The sequence below is a fragment of the Grampus griseus genome (assembly GCF_964374135.1).
Source record: "Grampus griseus genome assembly, chromosome: 2".
NCBI lineage: Eukaryota > Metazoa > Chordata > Mammalia > Artiodactyla > Delphinidae > Grampus > Grampus griseus.
The window spans coordinates 34417453-34444788 of NC_139018.1; the positions used below are offsets into that span (position 1 = coordinate 34417453).

General features: G+C 50.2%; 1 protein-coding gene across 2 annotated transcripts; it reads left to right on the forward strand.

Annotated features, from left to right (window-relative positions):
- Positions 1-15478: 15478 nt before the first annotated feature.
- TMEM229B (transmembrane protein 229B) lies at positions 15479-27245 on the forward strand (the record flags this gene model as incomplete). Of its 2 annotated transcripts, none has more annotated exons than XM_082648340.1 (2): positions 15479-15605; positions 26728-27245. In XM_082648340.1, the coding sequence occupies 2 exons, from the start codon at positions 15479-15481 to the stop codon at positions 27243-27245; spliced, it is 645 nt and encodes a 214-aa protein (XP_082504466.1). The 2 variants fall into 2 exon arrangements, with proteins under 2 accessions (XP_082504466.1, XP_082504467.1); XM_082648341.1 differs by having other exon boundaries at positions 15479-15535; positions 26724-27245.
- Positions 27246-27336: the final 91 nt, after the last annotated feature.

A 27336-nucleotide genomic window follows, 5' to 3' on the forward strand; every position in this document is an offset into this window, starting at 1 on the left:
CTAGTCCCAGCCCTGCTTGACTCCTAAAGCAAGAAGGCTTCCCTGTTGCTGCTGTGGCATCTCAGGGATGAACTGATGTGTCCTCAGGGTGGGAGTGACTGCTGGGTGTATGTACGGTCACTTTAATCCTGGGATTGGGGGTGGGGGGAAGGGCCCTGTTGGCCCCCTGGCTGAGTCAGCTCTGCAGAGGGACTTGTAAACTCGTTCCTAGATGCATGTCCTACATCTGGGTGTTTCTTCAGAGCCCAAGTGAGCCAGGTTCCTCTACTTCCTTCTGGGAAGGGATGCAGTAACTCATTTGAGAGTCAATGTGCTTGTTAATCCCTACGGCTGCTTCAACCTGACATTTTAAAATTAAAAACAGAAAAAAAAAGATACACACACACACACACACACACACATACAAGTGTTCCTGGAAGAACATGAGAACAACAGAAGAATGTACAGTGGTGGAATCTAAAGTGTTCTATTGTGTTTTCTTCATTTTTTTTTGATGAGGAAACCAAGAGGAGAGGTAATAGAGTTGTGAGGGTTAGTGGAAGAGCCAGGCTCAGAAAGCCCTGTTTCCAGGTCTCCCATTAGCATCCAAGCCAGCAGGCTGTGCTGTTCCTTTTTTCCCAGTCCCCAGGTGTCCTCAGATGGGGAGGACACATGAATCAGTTAGCTATCCCATCTTGATTGAAGGACACGTTTTTTTTAACCTTTCATCCCTATTTGGCAGTGACGGGCATGCCTATGGGAATTTAGGCCACCTTTCCCCTCCCATTAAATAACCAGCCCCTCTCAGATTCGGAGCCCTAAGTATTTCTGGCCTGCCTTTTTAACCTATTACATACTGTTTACTCATCTTCTCATGCATTAAGAAGAGATTCCCCAGACCAAGCCTGGCACCTAGTTCTCTGACTTCTTCTAAACACATCACTGCCTCCAGATAGTCAAGCATTTGTCATTTCCCTGGGCCCTGCAGATGACGTGTGGTCTTCTACCTATTGTCATTACGTGCTGGAAAATGCTGAGGTATAGTATAATTTAAATTAATCGTGGAGATGAAATTTCCCAAAGGTCCCCAACTGAATAGTTGTCTTAAGCCCCATGGGTTGACCACGTCGTGTACCCATCGTTCAGGAACTTCATGTCCATATCTGTGAAAGATCATTGAATTTACTCTGTGGGATTGATCGTGTGAAGCCACCCTGATTCTACTCACCCCTCCATTGCCCTCAGCACTGCAGTTTCCCTTGCATCCCACAATCTGGGATGGTGCCCCTTTTTATTAGAACAATTATTTGTAATGCCTCCTAATTACCCCGAATAAAATTCATAGATAATATGACATACCTGTATACGTAAATTAAAAAAAAATCCATATGCCTAAACTGTATTAAGAGAAATAAAGGAAAAGTTAATTATAATACAATATCACATATTCCAGTATGTAATTGTTTGGGCACGACAACAGAAAACAGAAGGAAGGAGTCAGATGCTTGAACCTGTACATAGAATCACTGAGAATGTAACAGCTGCAAATGCCCACAAGATACAGGTGTGTTGTGTGGGTGACTCAAATACCAGGAGAGGTGACGCTGAGGCTTTTTCCCAGCTGGTGGACCACTCTTGGTAAAGTTCCAAACACACAGTACAGTATCCCCTCGACTTGTACTCCGGTGGCATTCCTGGACAAGTCAGTATATGTTAAAACCATGCAAAAATCCTCTGTTTATTTCAGAAAGGGAGTTTTGTTCTAGATGCCGATAATTATGAATGGGCTTTTCACCTCTGTGAATGCCTAGTGGAATGTTCTAAAGTTATCTGTGTGGGGGGGTTCTTTTGTGGGTTGTTGTGGGAACTGCAGGGTGTCTGGCATTCCAGGTCCCCACTGATAAGTACCTGTGGTACTCCCCACCCACCATGGTGCTGACAGAAGGCCCTTACCCCCGCCATCCCAGGGGTGGCCCCATTGAGAACAACTGGTCTGGAAGAAGGACCAGGACCAGGAACTGGGAGATCTGTGTTCTGGGTCTGGGCCACAGCACCTTAGTACTTGTATGACCTTAACTCTGGCTACCTGGGTCTCCTCTCTGTAAAGGGATTATTATTATTATTTTGTTTATTTATTTATTTATTTATTTATTTATTTATTTGCGGTATGCGGGCCTCTCACTGTTGTGGCCTCTCCCATTGAGGAGCACAGGCTCCGGACGTGCAGGCTCAGCGGCCATGGCTCACGGGCCCAGCCGCTCCGTGGCATGTGGGATTCTCCCAGACCGGGGCACAAACCCGCGTCCCCTGCATCGGCAGGCGGACTCTCAACCACTGCGCCACCAGGGAAGCCCCTGTAAAGGGATTATAATGACACACGTGTCCTTGGCCTTTGGGATTGTGGCTTGCTGTGCTCTCCCCATGACCTCAGGACAGCCCAGAGCAGCCATGTGTGCCCCACAATGTATGTCCCAGCCACAAGCTCTCCGTCGCTGTGTGTGTCTTTTATTTTTTTCTTGGCCTTGAAACATCCTTAGGTCTCTCTTACCTGGGAAAGAAGGAAGGAGAAAGGGAGAAGGAATGCCTCCCCCTGCCCCCATCTCTACATCTCCAGCAGATTTTCTCTCTCCTTTCCTTCACGAGTAAATTTCTCAAAAGAGTCATCTGTCCACACTGTCTCAGTCACCTCCCTCTGCAGTCACACCTCCTTCTTAAATGGTCCCCAGGGAGCTCTTTCTGCTAAACCTCCTCGGTCCCTGTCTGGCTTGCCTCTGCCGTTGACTGTGACCCCTGACACTCTCCTGCCCCCACTTCCCTGGCGGGGCCCCTTCCTGGTGTCCTCCTCCCTCCCTGGCCTTTCCACAGGCCCCTTCACAGTACCTCCTCCTCTGCCAGCCCCAGATGTCACCCCTTGCACCTTCTCCCCAGAGGGTCCTCCCCTCTGCTGCTCCATCCAGCGGGGGTCCCAGACCTGCCTCCAGCCTAGAGTCCTGTGGGCATCTCACACTTAGAGCATCTGAAATGCAGTTCATTGTGGGTCACCTCCGATGCACATCTTTGCTGGCATCCTCTTCTGTCAGGGAATGAGCCCGCTATTGCCCAAGTCAGAAGTATGGATGCCATTCTCTCTCTGTCTCTCCCCCTCTCTCTCCCCTACTCCCTCTCTCTCTCTCCCTCTCCTCCCCCACCCACAATAAATCTCTCCTGTCAGTCCTGCTTTTCTTTTTTTTTTTTTGCGGTACACGGGCCTCTCACTGTTGTGGCCTCTCCCGTTGCGGAGCACAGGCTCCGGACGCGCGGGCTCAGCGGCCATGGCTCACGGGCCCAGCCGCTCCGTGGCATGTGGGATCTTCCCGGACCAGGGCACGAACCCGCGTCCCCTGCATCGGCAGGCGGACTCTCAACCACTGCACCACCAGGGAAGCCCAGTCCTGCTTTCTTAATAGCTCTGGAGTCTTCGCTAATTCGCGGTGGCTGCTTGACCCTTGTTGGCATTTAGGATTGCGACCTCTACTTACTGTTTGTCTGGATTAAGATCTTCAGAGGCTCTCAGCACTGACAGGCTTAGGGTCCCCTAGGTAATTAAAAATAAGTTAATATAATTCTAAATTATAATATAAAATCATGTACTTAGAAACAACATTTATTTGTGCGCTGAAGCCACAGTAGCTTCTTTCTGATTCTCACTCATTTTCTCTTCTTTAGAATAACTTCCTCTGGTGTCCCGTCGTGGCTGGTGCCCTCAGTGTGTGGCTAGTGGGCCAATCCAGGATCACTTAGAAAGTCAGCCACCTGTGGCCCGAGCTTGGCCCTTGGCCTCTTGGGTCTTTGCGTGTACCTGGTGGCATGACATAGATCCTGGGTAATTGTTTAAGGAGCGTGTGAAGGAATGCATGAATAATGAGATAAACTTGAAGTAGGTTCATTTAAGTAAAAGGCACTGTCAGAATGGAGGCTATTATTATTTGCAGGCTTCTGCTATTTGACGCTACAGTCGAATTTCCACTGTCGTGCTTCAGCTTTCATACTCCAACCCACTTAGCATTGAGTAGTCTGTACATAAAAGATGCATAGAAGGATTTCTGAATTAATAAATAAATGAAGTTGTGCAATGAGATGGTTTGCTCGATTCCCTTTCCTGCAGTGAGGCTGCTTAAAGAGACTCCATCAGCTGCCTCTTGTTTAAAGAGGTGCATTATTTAAAGTGGCTACCCCTCCTCATAGTACCTGGGGAGGGAGGCTGTGCTTGTGTGTGGGGAGGGGAGGGGAGGGCAGGGGGTTTACTCTGGAGTTAGGTGGTGGTGATGGTGGTGGGGTGTGGGAAACAGAGCATCTACCCTAGAAAGCCTGCATGAGATCTCAGAAGGGATGAACGTGGTCTAAAGGCCTAAAGTCAGACAGAATGAATAGGACTGACCACACATTTGCGGGGGGGGGGGGGGGGCGGGGGGGAATGAAATACCATGAAACACCTAGAAGGCTGTGGCTTAAAAAATATAACCTGACTCGTTAGTATGGGCTTGTGGACAAAACAGGTGTCAGAACATCTCCAGAAAATATTAACTACATATAAGAATAGATCCAAAAGGTTAACCAGTTCTGTCCTGTGGTACTGACAGGGCGGCCTCCTGGAAGATTGCTGATCTTGGGTAGAGGAAGGAGTAAATAGGTGGAGAAGTAAGAAAAGGGGAGGGCCCCATTGGAGAGGAAATGTGTCTGTGAGGGACATTGTGACAGGGCTGGAATTTTGGGGCTGGTGTAGACACGTGAGGACAAATGTCCTCCCTGGATTCACCCTCCATGTCTGCTCCGCCCCACCCCACCCTGTCTAATGGAAGGGACCCCTTTGTTCTTGTTTTTTTCTCCAAACTTTTTGTTTTAAGTCCTTATTGAATTTGTTACAATATTACTTCTGTTTTATGTTTTGTTTTTTTGGCCACGAGGCATGTGAGATCTTAGCTCCCCAACCAGGGATCAAACCACACCCACTGCATTGGAAGACAAAAAGTCCCAACCACTGGACCGCCAGGGAAGTCCCTCTCCAAACTTTTTATTTGGAAGTAATTTCAAACTTACAGAAAAGTTGCCAGAATAGTACAGAACACGCATATACTCTATCCAGATCCAGTATTTTTTAACATTTTGCCTCATTTGCTTTATCATTTATGTTTTCTCTCTCTCCCTCTTTCACCCTCTTTTTCCTGAACCTTTTTTTTTTTTTAATTTATTTATTTTTGACTGCGTTGGGTCTTCGTTGCTGCGCATGGGCTTTCTCTAGTTGCGGCGAGTGGGGGCTACTCTTCATTGTGGAGCGCAGGCTTCTCATTGAGGTGGCTTCTCTTGTTGTGGAGCACGGGCTCTAGGCATGTGGGCTCAGTAGTTGTGGCACTCAGGCTCAGTAGTGTGGCTCTCGGACTCTAGAGCGCAGGCTCAGTAGTTGTGGCTCTCGGGCTTAGCTGCTCCATGGCATGTGGGATCTTTCCGGACCAGGGCTCGAACCCATGTCCCCTGCATTGGCAGGTGGATTCTCAACCACTGCACCACCAGGGAGGTCCTTTCCTGAACCTTTTTAGAGTAAGTTGCCTACATCATGGCCCTTTCTCTCTGGATATTTCAGTGTGGATTACTAAGAATAAGGATATTGTTTCACAGAACCTTCAGTAAATTGAACTTTGATATGATACTTTTATCTAATCTGCTGGTTATCTTACAGTTTTGTTGATTGACTTAATAACGTCCTTTACAGCATTTATTTCCTCTCCAGTCCAGGATCCAGCACTGCATTTAGTTGTTATGTCTCTTTAGTCTTTTCATCCAGAACAGTTCCTCAGCCTTTCTTTGTCTTTCATGACATTGACATTTTTAAGAATATAGCCGCCTCCTCCTCCCCCTTTAAAAAAAATAGAATGTTCTTCCTTTTGGATTTCTCTGCTGTTGCCTCACATTTAGACTGAGTTATACCCTCCTGGCTAGCATACACATGAGTGATGTTGTATCTTTTTCATTGTATTACATCCAGAGGCACCGGATGTTCATTCGCCCCTTACGTGTGATGTTAAGTTGGATCACTTCGTCAAGGTGTCCGATCTCTTCACTGTGCATTTACTGATTTTTCCTCGCTACTAATAAGCAATCTGTGGGGAGACAACCTAAGACCGTATAAATGTCTTACTCCTTATCCACATTTTGCCCCGAGATTTACCAGTCATCCACCCTGGGTTTGCAGGTATTTCTGGATCCCAGGCAAGGCATGGGAGGTCAAGTTATCTGCGACCAGGTGACCCACTTTCGAGGGCATCACCCACATGGGAGGACCTTGCTGTGCTGTGCCCAGCCCTGCTGAGAAACCACATTTCCACAATAGTTTTCCTCTTTCTACTCCCACCAGGATCGGAAGCTAATTCATCGTTCATTCAACTGACACATAAGAATGTTCTTACGAAAGCTTCTCAGCTTTATTTGGGCACATTGGGGTATGGGACGAAAGCTAGTTCCCTCTCGGTGTCTTTAAGGAGCCTACCATTGAGTTGGGGAGACAAGACTTGGTCACTGAAAGGTAAAGGACATGTAAGTTGTCAGTACTGTGACCCCACAGGACAGCTCAGTGAGAGCTGTCCTATGACCCTGGAGAATTAAGTGCCCTTAGGAGTTTGGGGGAGGAGGGATCAGAGTGGGTTAGGTACGATGAAGGGACATTTCATTAACAAGGGTAATCTTTGGGCCTTAAAGGACAGGCAAATCTGGGTAAATAGCGATAGATAAGGGCATTCCAGGAGGGGAACAGTGTGCACAGAGACCCGGAGACAGGAGCATGGATGGAGAAACTGGGGGACAGCAAGTTATGTACCAGTCTGGATGGGGCCAAGGGTTGGTGTAGGGGGCAGGATCTACCCCCTCACTGAGCACCTACCTCGCACCAGGCATTTTAAAAAATAACTTTCCCGATTCTGAAAGTAACACATGTTTGATATAGGAAGTTTAGAAAAATAGTTTTTCTATATAAAGAAACATTTTAATGAAGTCGCTCTATTCTTTCATCCAGAGATAAGTGGTTAACCATGGTGTATTTCCGTCATTTCTGAGATCTTCATCATCCTTCTGGCAACAGCTTCGTTTGGGTTCATAGACTCAGTAGCCCCTCTTATCCCTCAGAGGATATTAATCATACTTTGGAAAACATTTCGTTCTGGTGACTTTATTGATTTTGTTTTCCAGCTGGAACTTCTGTTCTCTAATTCGGTGCTTCTTTGGTTGCTTTGGTTTTTGTCAAATGTTTGCTAAGTCTTGGTTGTGTTTCTTCTCCCTTTGTATTTTCAGGTTTTTTAGTCACCTCTGTGTGAAACCTGATTCCGCGCTCTAGAGCCAGCTGCCCCTGGTTGTGGACAGGAGGGTGGGATGTGCCTGCTGGGGATGCAGGAGCCGTCTACGTGTCCCCTTGCCTCCCTACCCTAACGTCCCGGCAGGAGCCTGGGTGGAGAGGTGGGGCAGGAGCCCGCTTGCCTGGCTCCTCCAAATCCTATGACCAACCACTCAGGGCGTCTCCTGGGCCCCTAATCTCTCCAAACTTGGACCCTGCAGAGCCACTCCTCTGACTGAGTGTAGAATCCTCAGCCGCACTGCTGGGGTTCAAATCCTAGCCCTGGCACTTACTAGCACTATGACCTTGGGAAAGCTGTGTAACTCTGGGTCTTATCTGTAAAGCAGGGAAAATAATAGTCTGTATTTCAAAGGAATTTTGTGAAGGTTAGATGAGATAATATGTGCTTAGAACAGCGTCTGGCACATATATGTCCTGTATGAGTGTCATTATTATTATTATTCCATGATTTTATTTTGGGGGTTGTGGTTTCTGTATCTGTTTATTCTCATTTGCTTCCATCTTCAGGGAGCCCATATAATTCCCTCGCTTTCTGGTGTTGTAATGGATTTATTCTTCTTAGAAAATGTCTTTTCTGTCATTTTATAGGACTTGGGGGATTTAGGCATTTGCCCCTGGCCTGCCATCTTGATATAGTCATACATTTCCTTCAAGTTCTTTCTCTGTGAGCCTGTATGAGTGTGTTATTGTTATCTGTAATACATACATGAAGGCGTCCGCTTCCATCTGTGTCCACTCACCCAGGAGCCTGGCCCAGGGCAGGACTCGCCACCTGGTCTGGGTTCCTGGATGCTGACTCTGTCCTGTGCAGGCCTGGGAGGTGATGAGTTCTCTTCTCGGCCTTCCTCAGGCTGGTCTGAGGCGTCCTAGTGAATGTAATGGGTCCTCTGCTTCCTTTGTCAAAAGGAATGTTAATTATTTTCAGCAGTCTCATTACGTGCCTAATGAGAGCCTGACTGAGATAACATTCCCTTTAATTACTCTTGCCTAAGTGCTGTTTGGAGCCATATTTGAGAGTGTTGCAGGGCTCGGTACTTCCACAGTAGATGCAGCTGTCTGGCGAGAGGCTGAGTGAGGGGCCAGGGTTGCTGGGCTTAAGGCCCACGGTGGAGGGGCCTGCTGCAGTCAGTGCCCAGCCCGGTGTATGCTGGCCTTTCCTCTGGGCCATTACTTAAAGAAAAGGGACAGTCAGATTGGGTCATGTATGGAGCAAACAGCACCCATCACGGCACCCCCAGAACAACTCATTTCTCGGTCTTCCCCCCCAACCCACCTGCCCTTCAAGCTCCTCTTGGCCAGGCCCCTCGCTCTTGCAGGACCTGCCCCCGTGCCTTTCCCTCCGTTCAACACTTGGATTTTGAGTCCCTACCGTATGTCAAATTTTATCCAGGACATGAGGATGCAAAGGTAAGGAACTCGTGGTCCAGATGGCTTTCTAAAACAAAAAATTTGATCATGCCCTTCTCCTCTTTGGCCAGGAGAAATGCTACATGTCTGACCCCTGCCCCCTTCCAGGGTTTATCTTCTGTACTTCCTTTGGTGGCCTTCCTTTTGTTCTGATGTGGTGTCTTTCAATAACCAGGACTTCATGGGTAGACCCTTGGAAGGCAGCTCTCCCAAGCCCCTGGGTGGGCTTGAGTAGGCTGGAAGGGACAGCTTACATGAGATTGTCTGCCCTGAGAAAAAAGGGCAGCTCTAGGTGGCCCACTGCCATAGGTAAATTAAGTCCCCTAATTCCTGTCTGCACATCTGCACCTCCCATGAATGGTGTAGCAGGGGGAAAGTGCTGATGAAACCCTTGGCCCTCCCATTTTCTAGCTGTCATTTAACCTCTGAGCTTCCCTTGCCTCCTGTCAATCAGAGTTAATGCCTGCTTCATGGGCTCATGGAGGGGACTCATGAGATGACCTGTGTGACACCTGCCTGGCACATAGAGGGTACTCAATAAATGGTTTGGAGTTTTTTAAATAGTCCAAGCAGCACCCCCTACACTGAGTTATAGCCAGAGACTCAGAGGCTGGCCTCATTTTACCCATGGCCAGAGCCCTCTCCTGGCCTCTTGGATAAAAGTCACTCTTCAGACAGTAGACAGTGACTTTCTTGGAACAAGGGTTCATCCTCCCCCATCTCACAATGGCAGCCTTGGTTAACTAGGCTTGAGGGAGAGAATGAGGGCAGTGGTGTCTGTTCAGAAAAGAAAGAGGATTTCCAAGAGCAAGGAAGCTCAGCTCAGCTCAGCTTTAGGTCTACGTGTTTGGCAGCCTTCTCGTCACCCTTGGTAAGTTCTAGAGCAATGTCCAGTGGAACTTTCTGTGATGATGGAAATGTTCTACATCTGCACTGTCCAATATGGTAGACACTTGCCACATGTAGCTATTGAGCACTTTAAATGTGGCTAGTGAGACGAAGGAACTGACTTTTTTTATCTTATTCATTTTTAAAGTTAAAGTTGAAAGAGTCCCATGTAGCTAGTGGCTCTCAAACTGGGTAGTGCAGTTCTGCAGTTTTCAGAAAAATATCTCTCTGTGCACTTCTTGATCTTGGCTTGGGCCTCATCTCTAGGCTACTAGTTTTCTCATGTCCTGTTTTCAGAAGTCAAGGTGTGCTAGTTGCTGGCAAGGACCAGGTAAGTCAAGGGGAACTGACAAAATCAGTGACCAGGAGGGTGATTTGGAGCCCCCAGAGCTATAGCCATCCCGCTGAGATTCACCCACCACGCCAGGCATCCGACTTTCTTATTTGAGATTCTGCCCCTTACTGTCTGCAAAGGGCAGAGCCACTGGTTTTCACAGCAGCAGAGATGGGTAGGTGGTGCTCAGATATGTGACTCTCGTGCCAGCTAGGTGTGTTCCAGGTGAGGAGAAACCATCTGTGCTAGTTAGAATTTTCTTGATTGTAAGTGACAGAAAATCCAACAAACTACCTGGAGTAAAAAGGAATATTTACCTTCTTGTTAAGGTGAAACACCCAGGCTAGAGAGGACCTGGTGAAGTTACTTAAATTCTTTTGATCAGAAACAGATGGAAATTCCAGACCATGTGTTAAAGGATTTCACCTTCCCTTCATGTGTTAATAAAATTGCCAAGCAATAGCTGATGAGGAATCCACGGTTTCCAGCCCCTGCCTGCAAGAAGAGTCTTCAGTTGACTAGCTACATTTATTTGGCAGTTGGGCACTTTGCCCTGACCTAGTTGGCCCTGTAGGGATCACCAGATGACCCTTGCGATAAGGGGCAGAGAATGTCTGACCCCTAATTACACAAACTTTAGCTTCTCTGGCCTGGCTGTTTCTCAAACTTGTTTAGCTTGTTTCACTTACTGTTCCCCCTGCCTGGAATGCTTTTCCCAAAGCTCTTTGCTAAGCTTCTTTGTGTCTTTCTGATGTAGGCCCTGATGCTAGATCCTTAGAGAAGTTTAAGACTCGCCCTCCTGCATCTAATTTCTTTCTGTCCCCTTCCAGGCCTTTGCCCTCCTTCGTGGCCTGATACCAGACATTACAGTATGTGCTGGCTGGCTTACTTATGGTCTGTCTCCCCACAGAACTGTGAGCACCAAGGGGGCAGGAACCTTGTCTTGTTCACACGGGGTACAGTGCCTGGCCTTCACCAGGTAGTCAATCTTTGCTGGAATACAACCCCTCGTATAAACAAACCAGCCTCCACAGGACTTCTGGGACCGGGTCCCCTGGCTGTTTAGAAATCTCTGGGGGTGGCTTGGCTGTAGCAAGCTGTGAAAAGTAGGGCATTGGGAGTCGCGCTGTTGAGATGCTCCAGATTTGTCCTCCGAAAGACCAACTGGGCTTCTTTCTGCCTCCACCGGGGAGGCAATGAAGGGGCAGGTGCGGTGGATTCACCTGTGGGACACCCGAAGGATGTGGGCCGCCATAGGGAGAAAGCAGATAAATTCCCGGTCACTTTGCGGGTGAGGCTGTGAGTCCGCTGTCTGTTCCTGTCCAGCTGACAGAAGGAGCCTTGCTGGTCTCACGTGATGAGGATTCCAGGGCCCCTCAGCTGCCGCCTGATGGGATCTGCACAGGGGATTATTGATGAAGGGGAGGTGAGGCAGCTCTTTACAGTAACACATGCCTTGCTCTGGGATGGCAGCCAGGCAGCTAATTAGAGAGCCCAGCAGCTGTCCAGCCTTTCAGGCAGTGAGCAGCAGCTACACAGTGCCAGGGGGTGGGATGGGAGGGAAAGGAAAGGAGCACAGGGCCAGAGGCCACCCTCTAAGGCGTAGGGGGTGGGTGGTCGGGGTTGGTTCCAGGGGGGGACATTGGGAGGGGTGTGTCAGGTGGAGTGGGCTGCATGGGGAGGAGGAAGGAAGAAGAGGAGGTTGTCAGGACAGGGTAGCCTACAGGTGAGACAGAAGAGAGGGTGATGAGATGTCCAGCAGGCAGGGTAACCCAGATTCCAAGCCCAGAGTGAGGGGCATGGAATGGAAGGACATGGCCAAGTGGAGGGGAGGGGGGGGGTCCATCCCCTATCTACACCCTTTCTTCCGCATGCCAGCCAGGCCCCAGGGCCTGGGTCTCCTTGCTCCCAAGGGGGAGCTGACCAGATACAGCCTTTCCCCTGGTCGGGGGGGGGGGGGTTGGCATTCCAATTGCATCTGTAGCTGAGCACGGTCACTCCTTGGTTTGGGAAGTTGCCAATCCACTTGTGTTCAGGGCTGGTCTTACTACAGGACAAGTAAAAGCAGTTGTTCTGGGTCAAAAGGGAGGAACTGGGGAGGATTTGAAAAACCAGAGGGCTCCCCAGTGGGTCTCTGGGGCATCTTCTCTTTACTCTATGGGCACCTGGGTGGGGTGATTTGGGGAAGAGGAGAATAGGAGAGAAAAAGGGATAGTGTTTGCCTGCCACTTCCTGGCTTCACTCTTAGGTTCCAGGCCATGGAGAAGGGTGGTGGATGGGGGTAGATTTGATTTTGAGGTTCCGGTCAGAGAAGCAGAGATGCAATCCTGCAAGCCCAGCTTACCTTAAATAGTTATAGGGGAGGAGAGAGAATGATGCAGAGGGAATTTCCTGCCAGCAGCTGCTGGTTAAACCTCTTTGGGAAATGAATCCTACATATATGGAAACTGGACGCTTCTTTGGAGAGTGCCAGCACATTGTAGAAATAACAGAATAGGCACTGTTATTCTCTGACCTGAGCCTGAGCTTGGCTCCTTGCCCATATGAAAGCCTGCGGTGTCTCCCGGGATGCCTTGGACGCTCTGTTCCTGCCCCATCCCTCCTCATGTGACATGTCTTCTGTACTGTCCAGACCCAAGGCACTCACCCCATCTATCCTCACCTCTCAGCCTGGGTGATGGCTCTTGGAGGTGGGAGAAAGGATAGCGAGGACCCTCCTTTCTTCCCTGGTCTCCGGAGACAGCCCTGCCCATTGTAAACCAACATTTATGGTGCTTTGTGGGAGAGAACCCTTCCATGATGGTGGCCTAAAAATTAGAGAACACCAGACATCATTATGTTTGGTTAATAACACTGGATGTTGCAATCACCCAGTAATTTAGTTGGATCCTTCTCTACCTTGCTTTTCCCTTCATCCAACAGAAGTTTCATGGTCTCAAGGAATTCATCATGTGGAGGGGGAAACAGACACATAATCATTTTAAGATGGGGCAATATGTTTCAATAGGAGGCTGTTCAGAGTCCTGTGGGAACATCAGTGATGGAATACCTGGGGGGCTGTGGGAGGATGGCATCACAAAGGAATGAAGAGGGGGCAGGGTCTCAAAGGAGGAGTGGGTATGGTGGGCTGCAGAGGAGGGCAGTTAGAGAGGTCTTGAAATTGCACGGTAGTCTCTGCCCCTTCAAGCTTCTGGGGCATTGGGACATGTTGAAGGAGAAGCTGGACGGACTTGGCTGTACGTTTACAAATAAGCTGCTTACAGGATGGACTAAGTAGATTACACCGAATGAAGGATGAGTGCATGCAGATGTGTGCCTTGAGAATGAGATTGGGATGGAAAGCACTTTGAAGGTATGCTATATGGCAAGAGGGGCGACTCTGGAGCCCGAGGACCAGGGTTTGAATCAAATGTATGGATTTAGCCTAATCTCTTAATATCCTGAGGCTCAGTGTTTTCATCTTTAAAATGCAGCAGGGCTGGGGACAGGGTGGGGGTGGGGAGGTAGGATAATTCCTGCCTTCCCTGCAGGAGTCTGGGGAGAATTATGAGAGGTCATATACTTGAAAAAGTACAAGTACTACCACATGTTAGTTGTATAAGGGCTCTTCACACATTCCTCTACTCCAAAAACTTCTGGTTCAGGTCATGCTGTCCTCAAGGGAGCCTCATGCCCTCTACACCGTGGGACCCGGTCTAAGGGGCCCGAGGGTGTCAGAGGGGTCTGGGGACAGCTTGTGCACTTGGAGGCAGAGGTGGGACCCCATCACCTCCTCGTCCAGCTCTTCCCCTGGGGGAAGAGCCTGCAGACCAGGAAGCAGGAGGTGTCCAGCATGAGGCTGGCCCCAGGAGGGAACCTGTTCTGACTGCCACGCTTCATCTGCCAGGGCGGCAGCCTAACCAGCCTCGGGCTCCCAGGGCTAACCGTGGCGACCAGCAGGCTGTGCTGCCAGGATGTGGGCTTTGGTTTCTGTTTCTGTTGGGTTTTGACTAGTGCTGTTAATGCGGCCTGCTTAGGGCCCAGAGAAGGGGAAGTGCCCGTGGGGGGATCGAACTCCCCAGGCACAGGGTCACGGTGGTGCTGGAGATGGAGGGCGCGCTGGACATGCCCCTGATAGGTATGTTCCAGGGTGATCCCTGCCCATGGCCCGGCAGGCTGGGAGAAGGGAGGGGTGGGGACAGGTGGGGCAGGGTTGGGGGCTCCTGTTTGTGGAGGAGCTGGGGAGGGACAGAGGCCAGGAGAGCACAGCAGCCCGCAGCACTTCACCCACTCTGTCCTTCACTTCTCTCAGTGCAGAGGCCCAGGGGAGAGACCCGGGGGTGCATGCCCTCCCTGCCTGCAAGCACAGGTGCACACAGTGAATTTCAGGTCCCCAAGCCCTGCACTTCCACTTCTCTTGGCTCCCCTGCTGCCTCGCAAGTTGTCACCTTCGGGAGCAAAGGCCCGAGTCACCCCTGCTCAGAGAGCCTGGGGGGTTGGGGGAGGGAGGAGGGTGGCCATGGGCATCAGCGCAGGGTGGTGCCTCTGTGGCCCACCCTGCTTGGTCGTCCACTGGGGGATGCGGGCAATTCCCTCCGCCGGTCACACACTATTCTCAGCTTCTGAGCAGCCGGTCCGTCCCTCTGTAGGGCTGGGCTGGATCTGATCTCTGTCCCTGGGCTCGTGCAGAAGGTACAGTTTATCCAAGGGATTTTCAGGGAAGTTTCAGCACCTTCATATTAAAGCAAAAACAATGTCGAAGTCTCTATCAGATGGTCAAGTCTTAGGGCTCTATTAAAAATATGTATGTGGCAAGGGGCATTATAAAGTCAGATTTATATCAGCTTATAGTCAATTACCGATGTTAATAGGAAGGGTCTCGACAACAATAATAAAATAATAAAATGAAATAAATAGGAGGGCAGTGGGATTGCGGGTAGAGGGTTTTAGCACACGTTTTGTTGGTGTGCTTGTTTTTGCACGTGTAGTTGTGCTTGGCTCCCCAAATGCAAACAAATGCTCTACATCGTCTGTCTTCCGTGAGGTTCTTGACCGCCCTTGAGAACAGATGTACCCACTACAGGGGGAAGGTGAGAGTGTAATTTGAAGCTAAATTGAGAATGGAGCTGGATTCTAAAATTATATCCCTGCTCAGATTTACAAGTGTGCACACACTTCACTCATGGCACAAGAAGCACCGAGTCCTAGCCCCCATGTGAACTGCCTGGGATCCATTCCAGGCTCTCATCTCCGGATTAACCAGACCTGGGCAAGCAGGATGGCAGAGAGGAGGTGGCAGGCTCCAGGAGAGGCCCCATGGCCTGGGTGTGATGAGTGTCAGGCGCTGAGCCTGGAGCCCGGAGCTGTGGTGTTCGCCTCGAGGCCGCCTCTCTGGCTGGCCTGGTGGCTCGGAGCTGGGGATAGTTTAAGCTAATGAACTCCTCCTCTTTAATTCCAGGGACAAATGGAAGCCACCCATCCACTAGCCGAGGATCAGCTGAGCCCTGGGGCTGATGCTTGCCCACACTGTTGAGAATGGCACCGAGGCCCAGCCAGGCACCGGGACAAAGGTTAACCCGGGACACTCCTGGACAGTGATCCTGATGTCTGGTCGGAGCCGCGCACTCAAGGGTGTGATAAGTGAGTACGTTACTGGCTCCCAGGGGATCCCTGGCCCTTCCTGCCTCAGCAGCATGGGCACAGGCCTGAAGGTTCCAGTCCTGAGCCTGCTTCCAGTCCAAGGGCCTGTCACAGGGCTATGGTCCTGGAATGGGAGGGGGTTTTCCAGCAGTTTCAGGCCGTGTCACATGCTAGAGCCATTGTATAGCCACATGGCCTCTAAGAACTGGGTCAGACCCAGGTGGGCTGACATGAGTGATGTGAGACACCCAGCACTTAGGAGATGGCATCTTCCCCAATTCTCTTTCTTATCTGTATGCTCATGGGTGCTTTGGGCCCTGGGCTTCACCTCTGTGCACTGGGAACTAGATCTCACCTAGGCTTCCAGACTCTGCCCAGAAGCCATGAGTGGTTTGTGTGGCCTTGGGTAGAGCATCCAGGGCACTGGATGGTGAAGGCTTTGTGGTGCCTTAGCTGCCATAAGCGTGGCCACCAGGGGGTCAAGAGGAGCAAGTTCTCTGCTGCTTCTGCCATGTTTCAGCCATATCTCCTCCTCAGTCCAGAGGAGCGGCATGTAGGGCGAGGGGCCCCCTGGCTGGGGAGTCTCACCTGTCCTCACATAGCCTTTCTTTCCAGCCTCGGCCTCTGGCTTTTCCTTGATGATGCTTTAAAAAAATGACAGTTGGCTGCTCTCCCAAGCCCCAGAGGCTGTCCGGCCTAAAGGCTGTTCTGTCTGAAGAGGACAGACAGTCCCACTGTGGGACCGGGGGCCGGCAGGCAGAGAGCTCAGAAACCAGGGCAGGGAGCGCTGGTGGGTTTGTACTCGGACAAGTTTTAGGAGCTGTTGGCCTGGTCCATGGGAGCCCAGAGCCCTTAGCTTCTATGTAGGAGTTTGCAGAGAGGGAAAGGGTAACCGGGTACTTCTCAGCTTTAGATAGATCTTGACTCCACTGCTAGTTGAGAGTTTAAAACTCAAGGCTAGAATCTATTTTTCAGTCAACCGAGGCTTGCAAAATCAGTTTGTGATTGGAGGGTCTTTCAGGAAGCGTGTTACCGAGTTGATTTATAGCCGGGGTGGTGTGAGAGAGCCTGGACTGTGGGAGTGGGGTGGGGGGTAGAGAGATGGTCGTGGAGGCCACTGTGGGAACGCGGTGACTCAGACGGAGACCTATTCCCTGCATTACACAGAATTCCCCAGAACAACCTACATCGTCAGCCTTAAAACAGTTGTACCCTTTTGTTCAGTGATACCACGTGTAGAATTGTTCATTAAGAAATCTTTCTTTAGGAAATAGTGCCAGCAAAGAAAAGCGCTGAATTCTCTTGTTACAGGCATAAGAAAGATGTTCTTGTGGTGTCATTGTCAGAGTAGAAATGGGAAACAGTTGTTCTCCCTTTGTTGAACACCTAGGTTAAGTAAATTATAGATTTCCACTTGGTGGAATATTACACAGCCATTATAATAAGGAGAACATAGGCTATATGACAACTTGGAAAAATTGATTATGATGTAATGAGTGAAAGTGTCAGGTTACAGGATAAGTACATTATGGTAACTTGTAAAATAAACACATGAGAAAAGATCGCAAAGGGGAAATGATAATGGCTGCTAGTTTGCTGGAATTATGAATGCCTTTTCTTTCTATGATGCATGGATTTGTTTCTTTTAAAACTAAATTAAATCTCAATGAGTACACCACATACCACTAAAAGTGATTTTCTCTAAGATGTGGGATGATGGGGGACTTGCTTTCTATATCATTCCTTTCTGCAGTGTTTAAATTTCAACTGTGAGCAAATGTCACTTTTGTAATCAGGAAAAAGAAAGACATTTTAAAATGCTAGATATAAAAAAATTTTAAAGGCTATATTTCCTAAGAAAGAGGAGAAGAGAAAGGCTGAGCTCTTTAGCTCTTTATACCTGCTCTCATCAGTGTTTAAGGGCCTGCGCCTGTTTGGGCCCATTCATTCATTCATTCATCAATCCATTCATTCACAGGTATCAGTGGGTCTTACTGCCAGGCACTGTTCTAAGCACTAGTTTACCCAGCAGTGAACAAGGCAGAGCCCTGCCCTTGTGGAACTTTCACTCTAATTGGGGGAGACAGACAATGAACAAGTAGCGAAATATCAGAAAGTGAAAGCGCTAAGACTAAAATGGGATGATGTGGGTGACGGGGAGGCTATTTTGGATCAGCGATTCCTCTGAGGGGTGTTGGTTGAGCTGAGATCTGAATGACAACAGAGAGGCAGCCGTGTAAAGTCTGGGAAGGGTCCTGCAGTCCCCACCCGCAGGCTGCCCTTTGCTGCCTGAGCCCCGGTAAGCCTCGGTGCCAGGCTGACTCCGTTCCCCAAGCCCACTTGCCCCCGCTGCACCTGCCAGCTGGGATTTGCTCAGCATCTGAGGCTGTCCGAAATCCTCCCCGGCCGGCTGCCCTGCACGGTTCTGCTACTCCGGCTGCTGTCGCTGCTGCAGGCACAGGGCTTCTCTGGGCAGCCTGCACGCTGGCCGCTGCTCTTGGCTGGCATTTCCGTGGCAGGGCTGGGGCGTCTGAGATTCCCGGCAGCTTTGGGGCAGGCTGGCCATAGGGGAGACTCTGGGTAACGTGTGTCCTGGTGAGAGGTCTTTGAATGGCACGTGCCTTAAGGTCCAAAGGGGTGGCTGCTGCCATGGTCCTGTGAGGGTCAGCCGTGACCCTGGAGGATCTTCGTGTGGACGCTGCCAGAACGTGGCTTCAGAACAGAACTTGGCCTCTCAGAATAGACTGAGAGCCTTCAGGAGCTCTGACACCGGTTCTGGGCTTCGCTGATGACCTACCGAGAAGCTCACATCCTTCTTGCTTCCTGTTGTCTCCCCATATACCATCTCAGCCTTCCACAAGCAGAAACTCAGAAAACGGTAGTGCCCTCAAAGGAGCCTGTAGTCAGCCTCAAGAACAGTGCGATGTGCTGACTGGGAGTGAAGGCTCTGGAGCTGGGTTCGAATCCCAGTTCTGCCTCGTGGAGCTGTAAGAACTTAGGCTAATTTTCTAGCCTTTCTCTGCCTCGAATTCCCCATCTGTGAAATGGGCTTGAAGATTATCTGCGTTAGTACATGGGAAGTACTGAGAAGAGTGCCTGATTATTACTGTGACTTGGGAAGTGGCAGGAGGACCAGCCCAGGGAGCTTTCCTGGGGGGACGCCCACAGCAAGAGAGGGTGGAACTCTATGGCATTTGGACAAGCCAGTGACCACCGGTATCTTCTCCCACCTGCTTCCCTTCTGGCCCTGAAGCAAGCCCATGTTTTCCTCCCCCTCAACCTGATGACCACAGGGGAGGCTCAGGACTGTTTCAGAACTTGCATCTGGCACCCAGAGGTAAGGGCGACCGCCCACCCCTCATTAATTCCACTACCCCACCAGGAGACTGCACTCCGGGTTGCTCAAGCTGTGTCCCCAATGCCTTGTCCTCAGAGACCCCTGGAAGGCCTGTGCATCTCCCCAGTGCAGTGGTATTAATTAACTGTAATGGTTTTGTTGCCTGGGGATGGGAAGTGAAATTTGGGAAGTAAATGAGGTGAAAGAGGAAGGCTTGCCCAGCCTGTCTGCATGGAAGGGGAATCCTGATTTTCTAGCAAGACGCTCCTCTGGACAAAAATTCCCAGAGTTGTCGTGTTGTTCCAGGAAGTTAAGATGCTACAAGATGGGGGGTTTTGGCAAAACCAAGAGCAATCATCCCATCCGGTTTTGCCTCCAGCCTGTCTTGGACTTTGATGGCATTCTCTTCGCTCCTCTCAACTGCTCACTCTGCTCTCTGTCACCCTAAGGAATAGCCCAGCGGGTTCCAAGAGCAGCAGGTGAGCTACTCCTAGGGAGCAGGGCTCTGAAAGCCAGCCCTCCCCCTGCCCCACCTGTCTCCTTGGAGGGGCAGTGCCGTGTCCTGATGACTCGCCTTGGGCTCTGGCCCTTTGCTGGGACTCCGTGTGCCTGGCTCTGTCATCACACATGAGGGCTCTTGTACTTGAGTGTTGTTCCCTAAAATCCCGCTTGAGAAGCCATCCACTGCTCTGCAGATTCTTTTCTCTGCCTTCAGTCTTGCCCACGCTCTCCTCTCTACTCCACCCTGAGTTTTCATTCCTGGGCTGTCCCATCTTTGTGTCATGGTCCTCAGGATGGTTATGTCTGTCACCAGGAGAAAGAAGCAACATCCCGTGAACTGCTGGTTCCCCTTGATGCAGGTAGACCCGGGGCTCCGATCCCAGGGCTGAACAAGGAGGTACTGGAAGGGTCTGGGGCAACGGGCTCAGGTTGGGGGAGGCCAGGCAGGGATGGAGGCTGTTGGGCCCAGCAGAGGGAGGGGAGCCTGTCCTAGCTCAAAGTTCAGGCACAGCTCCGGTGACTATTAGAAGTGGGTTTGGGGAGTGGAGTTCTGAAAATCCACCCAGGCCAATGCCTGCCTTTAATTTTAGCATCTGTCCCATCACAGTGTGAGCTGCCATCCCACCTGACGACACTGTCTCACGTCCCCGCCCCTGTCCTCACCCCCGCCTCCTGGCTCCCGCCAGCTCTTCCCCATTCATCTTCCGTGGACCAGTCCAGGTCTCCTCAGACACGACCTGACCTCACCTAGGTATGCTTCCCCTCCACCTACCCGTGTTCTTCCAGGCACAGAGATTCTAAAACCAGAATCCAGGCCTCAGGCTCGCCCTGTTCTCTCTCCCCACACCCTCTCTTCTGTTCGGCACTTGCCCTCTCTCCCTTTGACAGCCACTCCTTTAATCTTGCTTCTGCTCCATAGGGTTTGGGCGTCCAACTCTTCCAAGTCACCTGCTCCGGGGGTGTGGGCGTGGCTGGAGCCTCTGATCTGTAACCGACTGGGAAACCATTCTTGGCCTGCCCCAAAAGATCAGACCAAGAGGCAAGGAGAGTAGGGTTTTAAAATCAGCATCAAGGAGGGGACTGACCAGAGTGATGACTCCACCAGTTACATGAGCCTGCTGACGTGCACATCTGAAGAAGTCCCTTCTCCGGATCCTGGGGGACAGAGGGGCCAGGGCTACGTGTGCCTGTCAGGTGGACAGACCTGCGTTCAGAGGACCCTGAGTCGGGCAGGAGGCAGAGGGGTCTCCAGGCCACCACTGTCCACCCACCTCGGACTGCAGACCCCTCCTCGCTGCTCTGTGTTTCCCTGGAGCCCAAGCTCTGTTCTGGGCAGAGCTTAGCAACCTGTTGGGAGTTCAGCATAAAACTAGAGCTTGAGAAACTGTGCCAGGAATGCTGGCCCTTTCACTCACGCGTCTTTTAAAGCCAGGCCCTCACAGGGCTGGTTCTGAGACCCCTCCCCTTTCATCACACCTCCTCAGCCACACGGGAGCTGGAAGCTCACTTCGATTCTCCTCAGCTGAGTTTTTGTTCCATGGGCTGTATGTGTGATTACTGTTTTCACGGGTAGCTTGGCTGCCGGGTTAGTGCTCTGGGTGGAGGTGAAGACCTGACTTGCTTGGCACAGAAGGCTGCCCGGCTGCTAGTGAGGACAGGGGCAGAAGGACCCTGCCACAGGTGGGAGGGAGAAGCTGACCAGGAATCCTGGCTCTGTGCCAGAAATGAAAGCCATCTTTTCTTGAGCATTTGCTGTATCCCTAGTAGTGGATATCTCCTGGCTCGTTCATCCTCACTGTAACCCTCAGAGGTGGTTACTCTTATTCTCACTTCACTTATAAGGAATCTGAGACAGAGAGGTCAGGTAATGTGCCCTAGATCCCACAGGTGGGGGGTATTATCGTCCACAACACAAACCCAGGCAGTTAGCATCTGGAGCCCCTGCACTTAACCCTACACACCATTCACACCTGTGAGTCATGGTTTGTTGTTGGGCATGGCTCAGGAGGGAAGAATGGGTGTTAATTTTACACAATTTCAGGTTTCCTTAAGTTCATTTGTCTGGCAAATTTACTGAGCATCTTCTATATACAAGGTGCTAAGATGATTGATATATAGTCATTCAACAAATAGTTTTAAGGGACCTCCCTGGTGGTCCAGTGGTTGAGACCCCGTGCTTCCACTGCAGGGGGTGCGGGTTCGATCCCTGGTTGGGGAACTAAGATCCCACATGCTGCATGGCCAAAAAAAGAAAATAAAACAAACAAACAAAAAAAACAAATGTTTTTAAGATACCATTATTTTTATAAAAGTTATACATACTAGTTAGAAAAAAATTTTAGAGTCTACAGAAAAGTATAAAGATGGAAATAAAAATCACTTATGATGTCACCATCTAGAGATGACTGTGGCTAAATTTTTTGTATATTTACATGTGTGTATGCCTTTGCAAACTCAAAATCATACTCAGCATTCCACTCTGAATCCTGCTTTTTTCTCTTAATGTTGTATTAAACATTCATCAGGTGGCTACTGGTGCTGGCCTCCAGAAGAATCATGGCAAAGCTGAACGCTAACTGTTATCACAGAAGTGAACGGGGTGCAGAGGTGGACAGGGCAGTGGACAGCTCCAGGGTTGCAGGTGTTTAGGAAAGTCTTCACAGAAGAGCTGGATCTTGAAGAAGGATTATGGCTTCGCAGGCCATGGTTGGGGGAAGGGCACCCCAAGTAGCAAAAACATCGCAATGGAGAGATCGGGAGGACAGGCTCCGAAGCAGAAGTGGATCACGATGGGCTTTGCCAGTCATGCCTAGGGGTTGAGCCTTACTCTGTAGATGTTAGAGATCCACTAATGGGCTTTAAGTGGGGAGAAACACTGGATGTGCATTTTAGAAAGACTGCTGTTTCTATACACGCTTTCACAGTAGTGATGAGTAAATTGAAAGGAGCAATGCAAGGCTGGGAGACTGGCTAAGTAAGAGACCATTGGAGTCATCCAGGTGAGAGATGATGGGGCTTGAACTAGAGCAGGAATGAGAAACAGGAATGACGAGGAGGAGATGGATTTCAAAGATGTTTAAGAGGTAGAAAGGATAGGCGTTAATGGCTGACTTGGTGGCTTTGCCATGTGACTTGCTTGGGCCAACAAGATGTTAGTGGGTGTGACTTAACAACTTAACTAGTATTGAAAAGCACCGGTGCAGTGGGGTTGCTTGCTCTTGGGCCTCCGCCCTTGCCATGAGAAGACCTTGCCAGGGCTAGTCCACTAGGCCCAGAAGAAGGACAAGAGGCAAGTGGAGCAGAGCCATCCCAGCCAAGCATAGGACAGAGCCCCCAGATGACTCACAGCCTTGTGACTGAGGCCAGCCAAGATCTGCCAACCCATAGGCACGTGAGTTGTAATAATAAATGAGAGTTTATTTAAGCCATTGAGTTTGGGGATGATTTGTTATGTAGCAATTGCTGAGTGATAGGAATGTCTTCATTCTTTTTTTTTTTAATGTATATATTTATTTATTGGCTGCGTCAGGCCTCAGTTGTGACACGCACAGCATCTTTCGTTGCAGTGCACGGGCTCTTCATTGCGCGTATGGGCTTAGTTGCCCGACCAGGGATCGAACCAGTGTCCCCTGCACAGTAAGACTGACTCAACCACTGGACCACCAGGGAAGTCCCAAGAATGTCTTCACTCTTGAACTGAATGCTTACTGTGTGCGAGGCACTATTCTAGGCACCTGGGGATGCAGTGCTGAATCAAAGTCCTTACTGTCAGGGAGTTCAGATTAAAGGGGGGAAGTGGCAGAGGAAGCAAGAATGACCTCTCTCTGCTAACTGGGTGCATGGTGGTACCATTAATCAAGATGGGGGTCAGGGCTTCCCTGGTGGCGCAGTGGTTGAGAATCTGCCTGCTAATGCAGGGGACACGGGTTCGAGCCCTGGTCTGGGAGGATCCCACATGCTGCGGAGCAACTAGGCCCGTGAGCCACAACTACTGAGCCTGCACGTCTGGAGCCTGTGCTCCACAACAAGAGAGGACGCGATAGTGAGAGGCCCGTGCACCACGATGAAGAGTGGCCCCCAGTTGCCACAACTAGAGAAAGCCCTTGCACAGAAACGAAGACCCAACACAGCAAAAATAAATAAATTAATTAATAAACTCCTACCTCCAACATCTTCTTTAAAAAACAAAACAAAACACAGCCCAGGCTTTACCTCCTTTGTGAAGGCAACATTAAAAAAAAAAAAAAAAAGATGGGGGTCATACGATCCCTGAGGTGGACCTGGGTGACCTGGCCTGAGGCGGCACCTCTGGTGGGAGGCCCTCCGTACTCGCTTCGCAGCAAGGGAAGGTGACCACCCCTTCTGCTGGACAGAGGACAAGCGGTCCCCTCCCGGCCACAGGTGTGGGACAAGACACGCTGACAGTTGGGCACCAGTAGGGACGGGAAAGCTGCTGGGGCTGGAACTGCCTTCCCCCTTCACCCTCCCGGGCCCTGAGGGGCTGCTGTTTGGTGCCATGGCCGGAGCAGCGAGGGGAGCTCGAGCCTGAGGCCAGAGGCCTGGGCTCCTATCACTGGCCGGTCCTCCCACACTCTCTGTGTTGAGTTGTGTGCTGTGTGCTCCTTTAATTGCATAATGTAAAAAGAAAAAAAGAAGCTAAGCGTGGACCAAAACATTGCACAAAGTGTTCTAATTTCCAAAAGAAAAAGAAAACAAATGATGGGGGTCATAGGAGATATTGGGAGGGAAGATAATGAGTTTGATTTGGGAAAGGAATATGAGGTGCCTATGTGACAGGTGGAGGTGTTCGGGAAGGAGTGGGGTAAATAGGTGTAGAACACAGGAAAGCTGTTTGGCTGGGGACTGAAAGTCATCAACAGTGAAACAAAATCATCTGTACCAAAGGGAGACAGAGTACATGCTGTGGATATTCAGGGGAGGAAGAAAGGATTTGTGGTTGGGAGGATGAAAAAGATTTTGTTCTGAAGGTAACCTGTAAGCTGGGTCTGTACTTGTGGAGGCAAGAGGAGAAAGGCACATAAAACACATTAGATGGGATGATGGTAAGATGCGGAGAGCTGGACTGTGAGAATTAGGCTGAAAAAGTAGATTGGAGTGAGATCAGGGAGCGTCTTGAATGCCAGGCCAACGACACTGCAGTGTTTCACTAGCAAATGGGGAACCATTGAATGTTTTTGAGCAGGGGAGTGACATTAGGCACGCATGTCTAGGAGATGGCTGAAGTATGATGAGTTTTCAAGTCGAAATCAAAAGATACGGATTCTAGTCTCACGTCTTCCATTCAGTGGCCCTGGGATATGGGGCAAATGACTTCTCTCTGAGCTTCAACTACCTCTCTTAAAAAATGGAAGTCAAACTACCTGCCCTTCACACGAGTCTTAATTTAGTAAGAACCAATGACAAAATGTGAATGAAAGTGATTGGAAGACCAGCAAGCAATGTGCATGGGTAGGCATTATTGTGACTAGGTCTGCTTTAGCTGAAACGTAAGGCTGGGATTCCCAGACAGGTGGGCAGACTGCAAATGTCATCTTGTTAACCTCTGTCCCTTCTACCACCTCGGAGAGAGGACTGCCAGAGGTGTCAGCCTGGAGTCCACTGGCCGCTGGGGTTCATGTTCTCCTGCTCTGCCTGCCCGTTCTTGATATAACCCTGAACTCTCCCATCCCACCCTCCACATAAATGACGTGTCATTTAGAGAACACCTGCTCAGGGGAGGACTGTACCAAGGCCACAGAACAGAGGACCGGGAGACAGCTGCTGCCATCAAGGAGTACACAGGCTGGTTGGATAGGAACTAGGGGTGGCATTGAGTAAAGGGTCAAATGAGTGGTCCACACAGTCGCTGGTGGAGGGCCAGGCCAGTCTTCGGAGAAGCATGATGGGGCCTTGAAGGCCAGTGGTGTTTAAAAGAGAGGATCGGAAGGGAATGAGAAGTAAAGGAGAGGACTCTCTCCTCTGTCAGCCCACTGGTTTCCTCTCAGTATCGAAACTAAACACCAAAACCCCACTTAATGGAGCAGTTAAAGACAAATGCGACCACAATACGCAACCACTTCACACCCATTAGAATGGCCATCGTCACGAAACCAGAAAATAAGTGCTGGCAAGGATATGGAGAAATTGGAACCCTTGTGCATTGCTGGTGCGAATGTAATATGGTACAGCTGCTGTAGAAAACAGCAAGGCCACTCCTCAGAGAATAAAAACAGAATTACCATATGATCCAGCAATTCCACTTCTGGGTAAATACCCAAAAGAACTGAAAGCAGGGACTCGAACAGATATTTGTACACCCATGTTCAGAGCAGCATTATTCATAATAGCCAAAAGGTGGAAACACCCATTAATGGATGAATTGACACACAAAATATATCTAGGTAGATCACAACAGAGTATTATTTAGCCTTAAAAAGGGAAGAAAATTCTGACACATGCTACAACATGGATGAACCATGCAGACGTTAGGCTCAGTGACATAAGCCGGTCACAACAGGACAAATACTGCATGACTCCACTTAAACGAGATACCTAGAGTTGTCAAATTCATAGAGACAAAGTAGAATAGTGGTTGCCGCGGGCTGGAGAGGGGATGGGGAGATAGACAGTGTTTCATGAGTTCGGAGTTTCAGTTTGGGATGATGAAGACATTTTGGAGATGGATGGTGGTGATGGCGGCACAACAATGAGAATGTACTTAATATCACTTCAGTGTATACTTTAAAACAGTTAAAATGGTAACTTTTATGTTATGTATAGGTTCACATACACACACATAAAAGACACATGTGACGGGCTGCTTAGAAAGAGCTCACTTGAAGCATGAGTGATGTGGAACTCACCTGAGTTTGAGAAGAAGTGGGGGAAGAGATGGGGACCCCAGTGGATGGGCCTAGTGAAAAATTAGCAAGTAGCCTGGAAATGGGGGTACTCTTCCACTCACTACCAATCATCCTAAGAAGTTATTATAGGGAGGGTAGTAGACACCTCTCTCCAAGTAGCACTTGAGCAGCGTTTCTCAGAGGAAGCCAGTGGGGCTGTTTGTTTTCCTCCTTTTATTTCTCATGCCTCCCTGGCTCAGGTAAGGAATATGAAATAAAGTAATGAACATGGAATAGGGTTAGGAGTATGATGAGTAACTAAAAGAGAAAGGTACAGGCAGGTTTGACATCCCCTCCGGCCTGGTCACTCCAGAGACTTGGGGCGGGCAAGTCTGTGGGCCTCCTCCCTCACTTGTGCCTCCTTTGCCTCCCTAACAGCCAGCCCCAGTCAGCGCCATGGCTTCCGCCGAGCCCCTGACGGCGCTGTCCCGCTGGTACCTGTACGCCATCCATGGCTACTTCTGCGAGGTGATGTTCACGGCGGCCTGGGAATTCGTGGTGAACTTTAACTGGAAGTTCCCGGGGGTCACGAGCGTGTGGGCGCTCTTCATCTACGGCACGTCCATCCTCATCGTGGAGCGCATGTACCTGCGCCTGCGCGGCCGCTGCCCGCTGCTGGTGCGCTGCCTCATCTACACGCTCTGGACCTACCTGTGGGAGTTCACCACCGGCTTCATCCTGCGCCAGTTCAACGCCTGCCCCTGGGACTACTCCCAGTTCGACTTTGACTTCATGGGCCTCATCACCCTGGAGTACGCCGTGCCCTGGTTCTGCGGGGCCCTCATCATGGAGCAGTTCATCATCCGCAACACCCTCCGCCTCCGCTTTGACAAGAACGCCGAGCCCGGGGAGCCCAGCGGCCCCCTGGCCCTGGCCAACGGCCACGTCAAGACTGACTGAGCTGGGGGAGGGGGGTGGGCTGGGAGGCTCTCATGGATCCTGTGGACAAGGGTACCAAGCTGGTAGGGTTGCCCCCTCTGTACAGCACAAG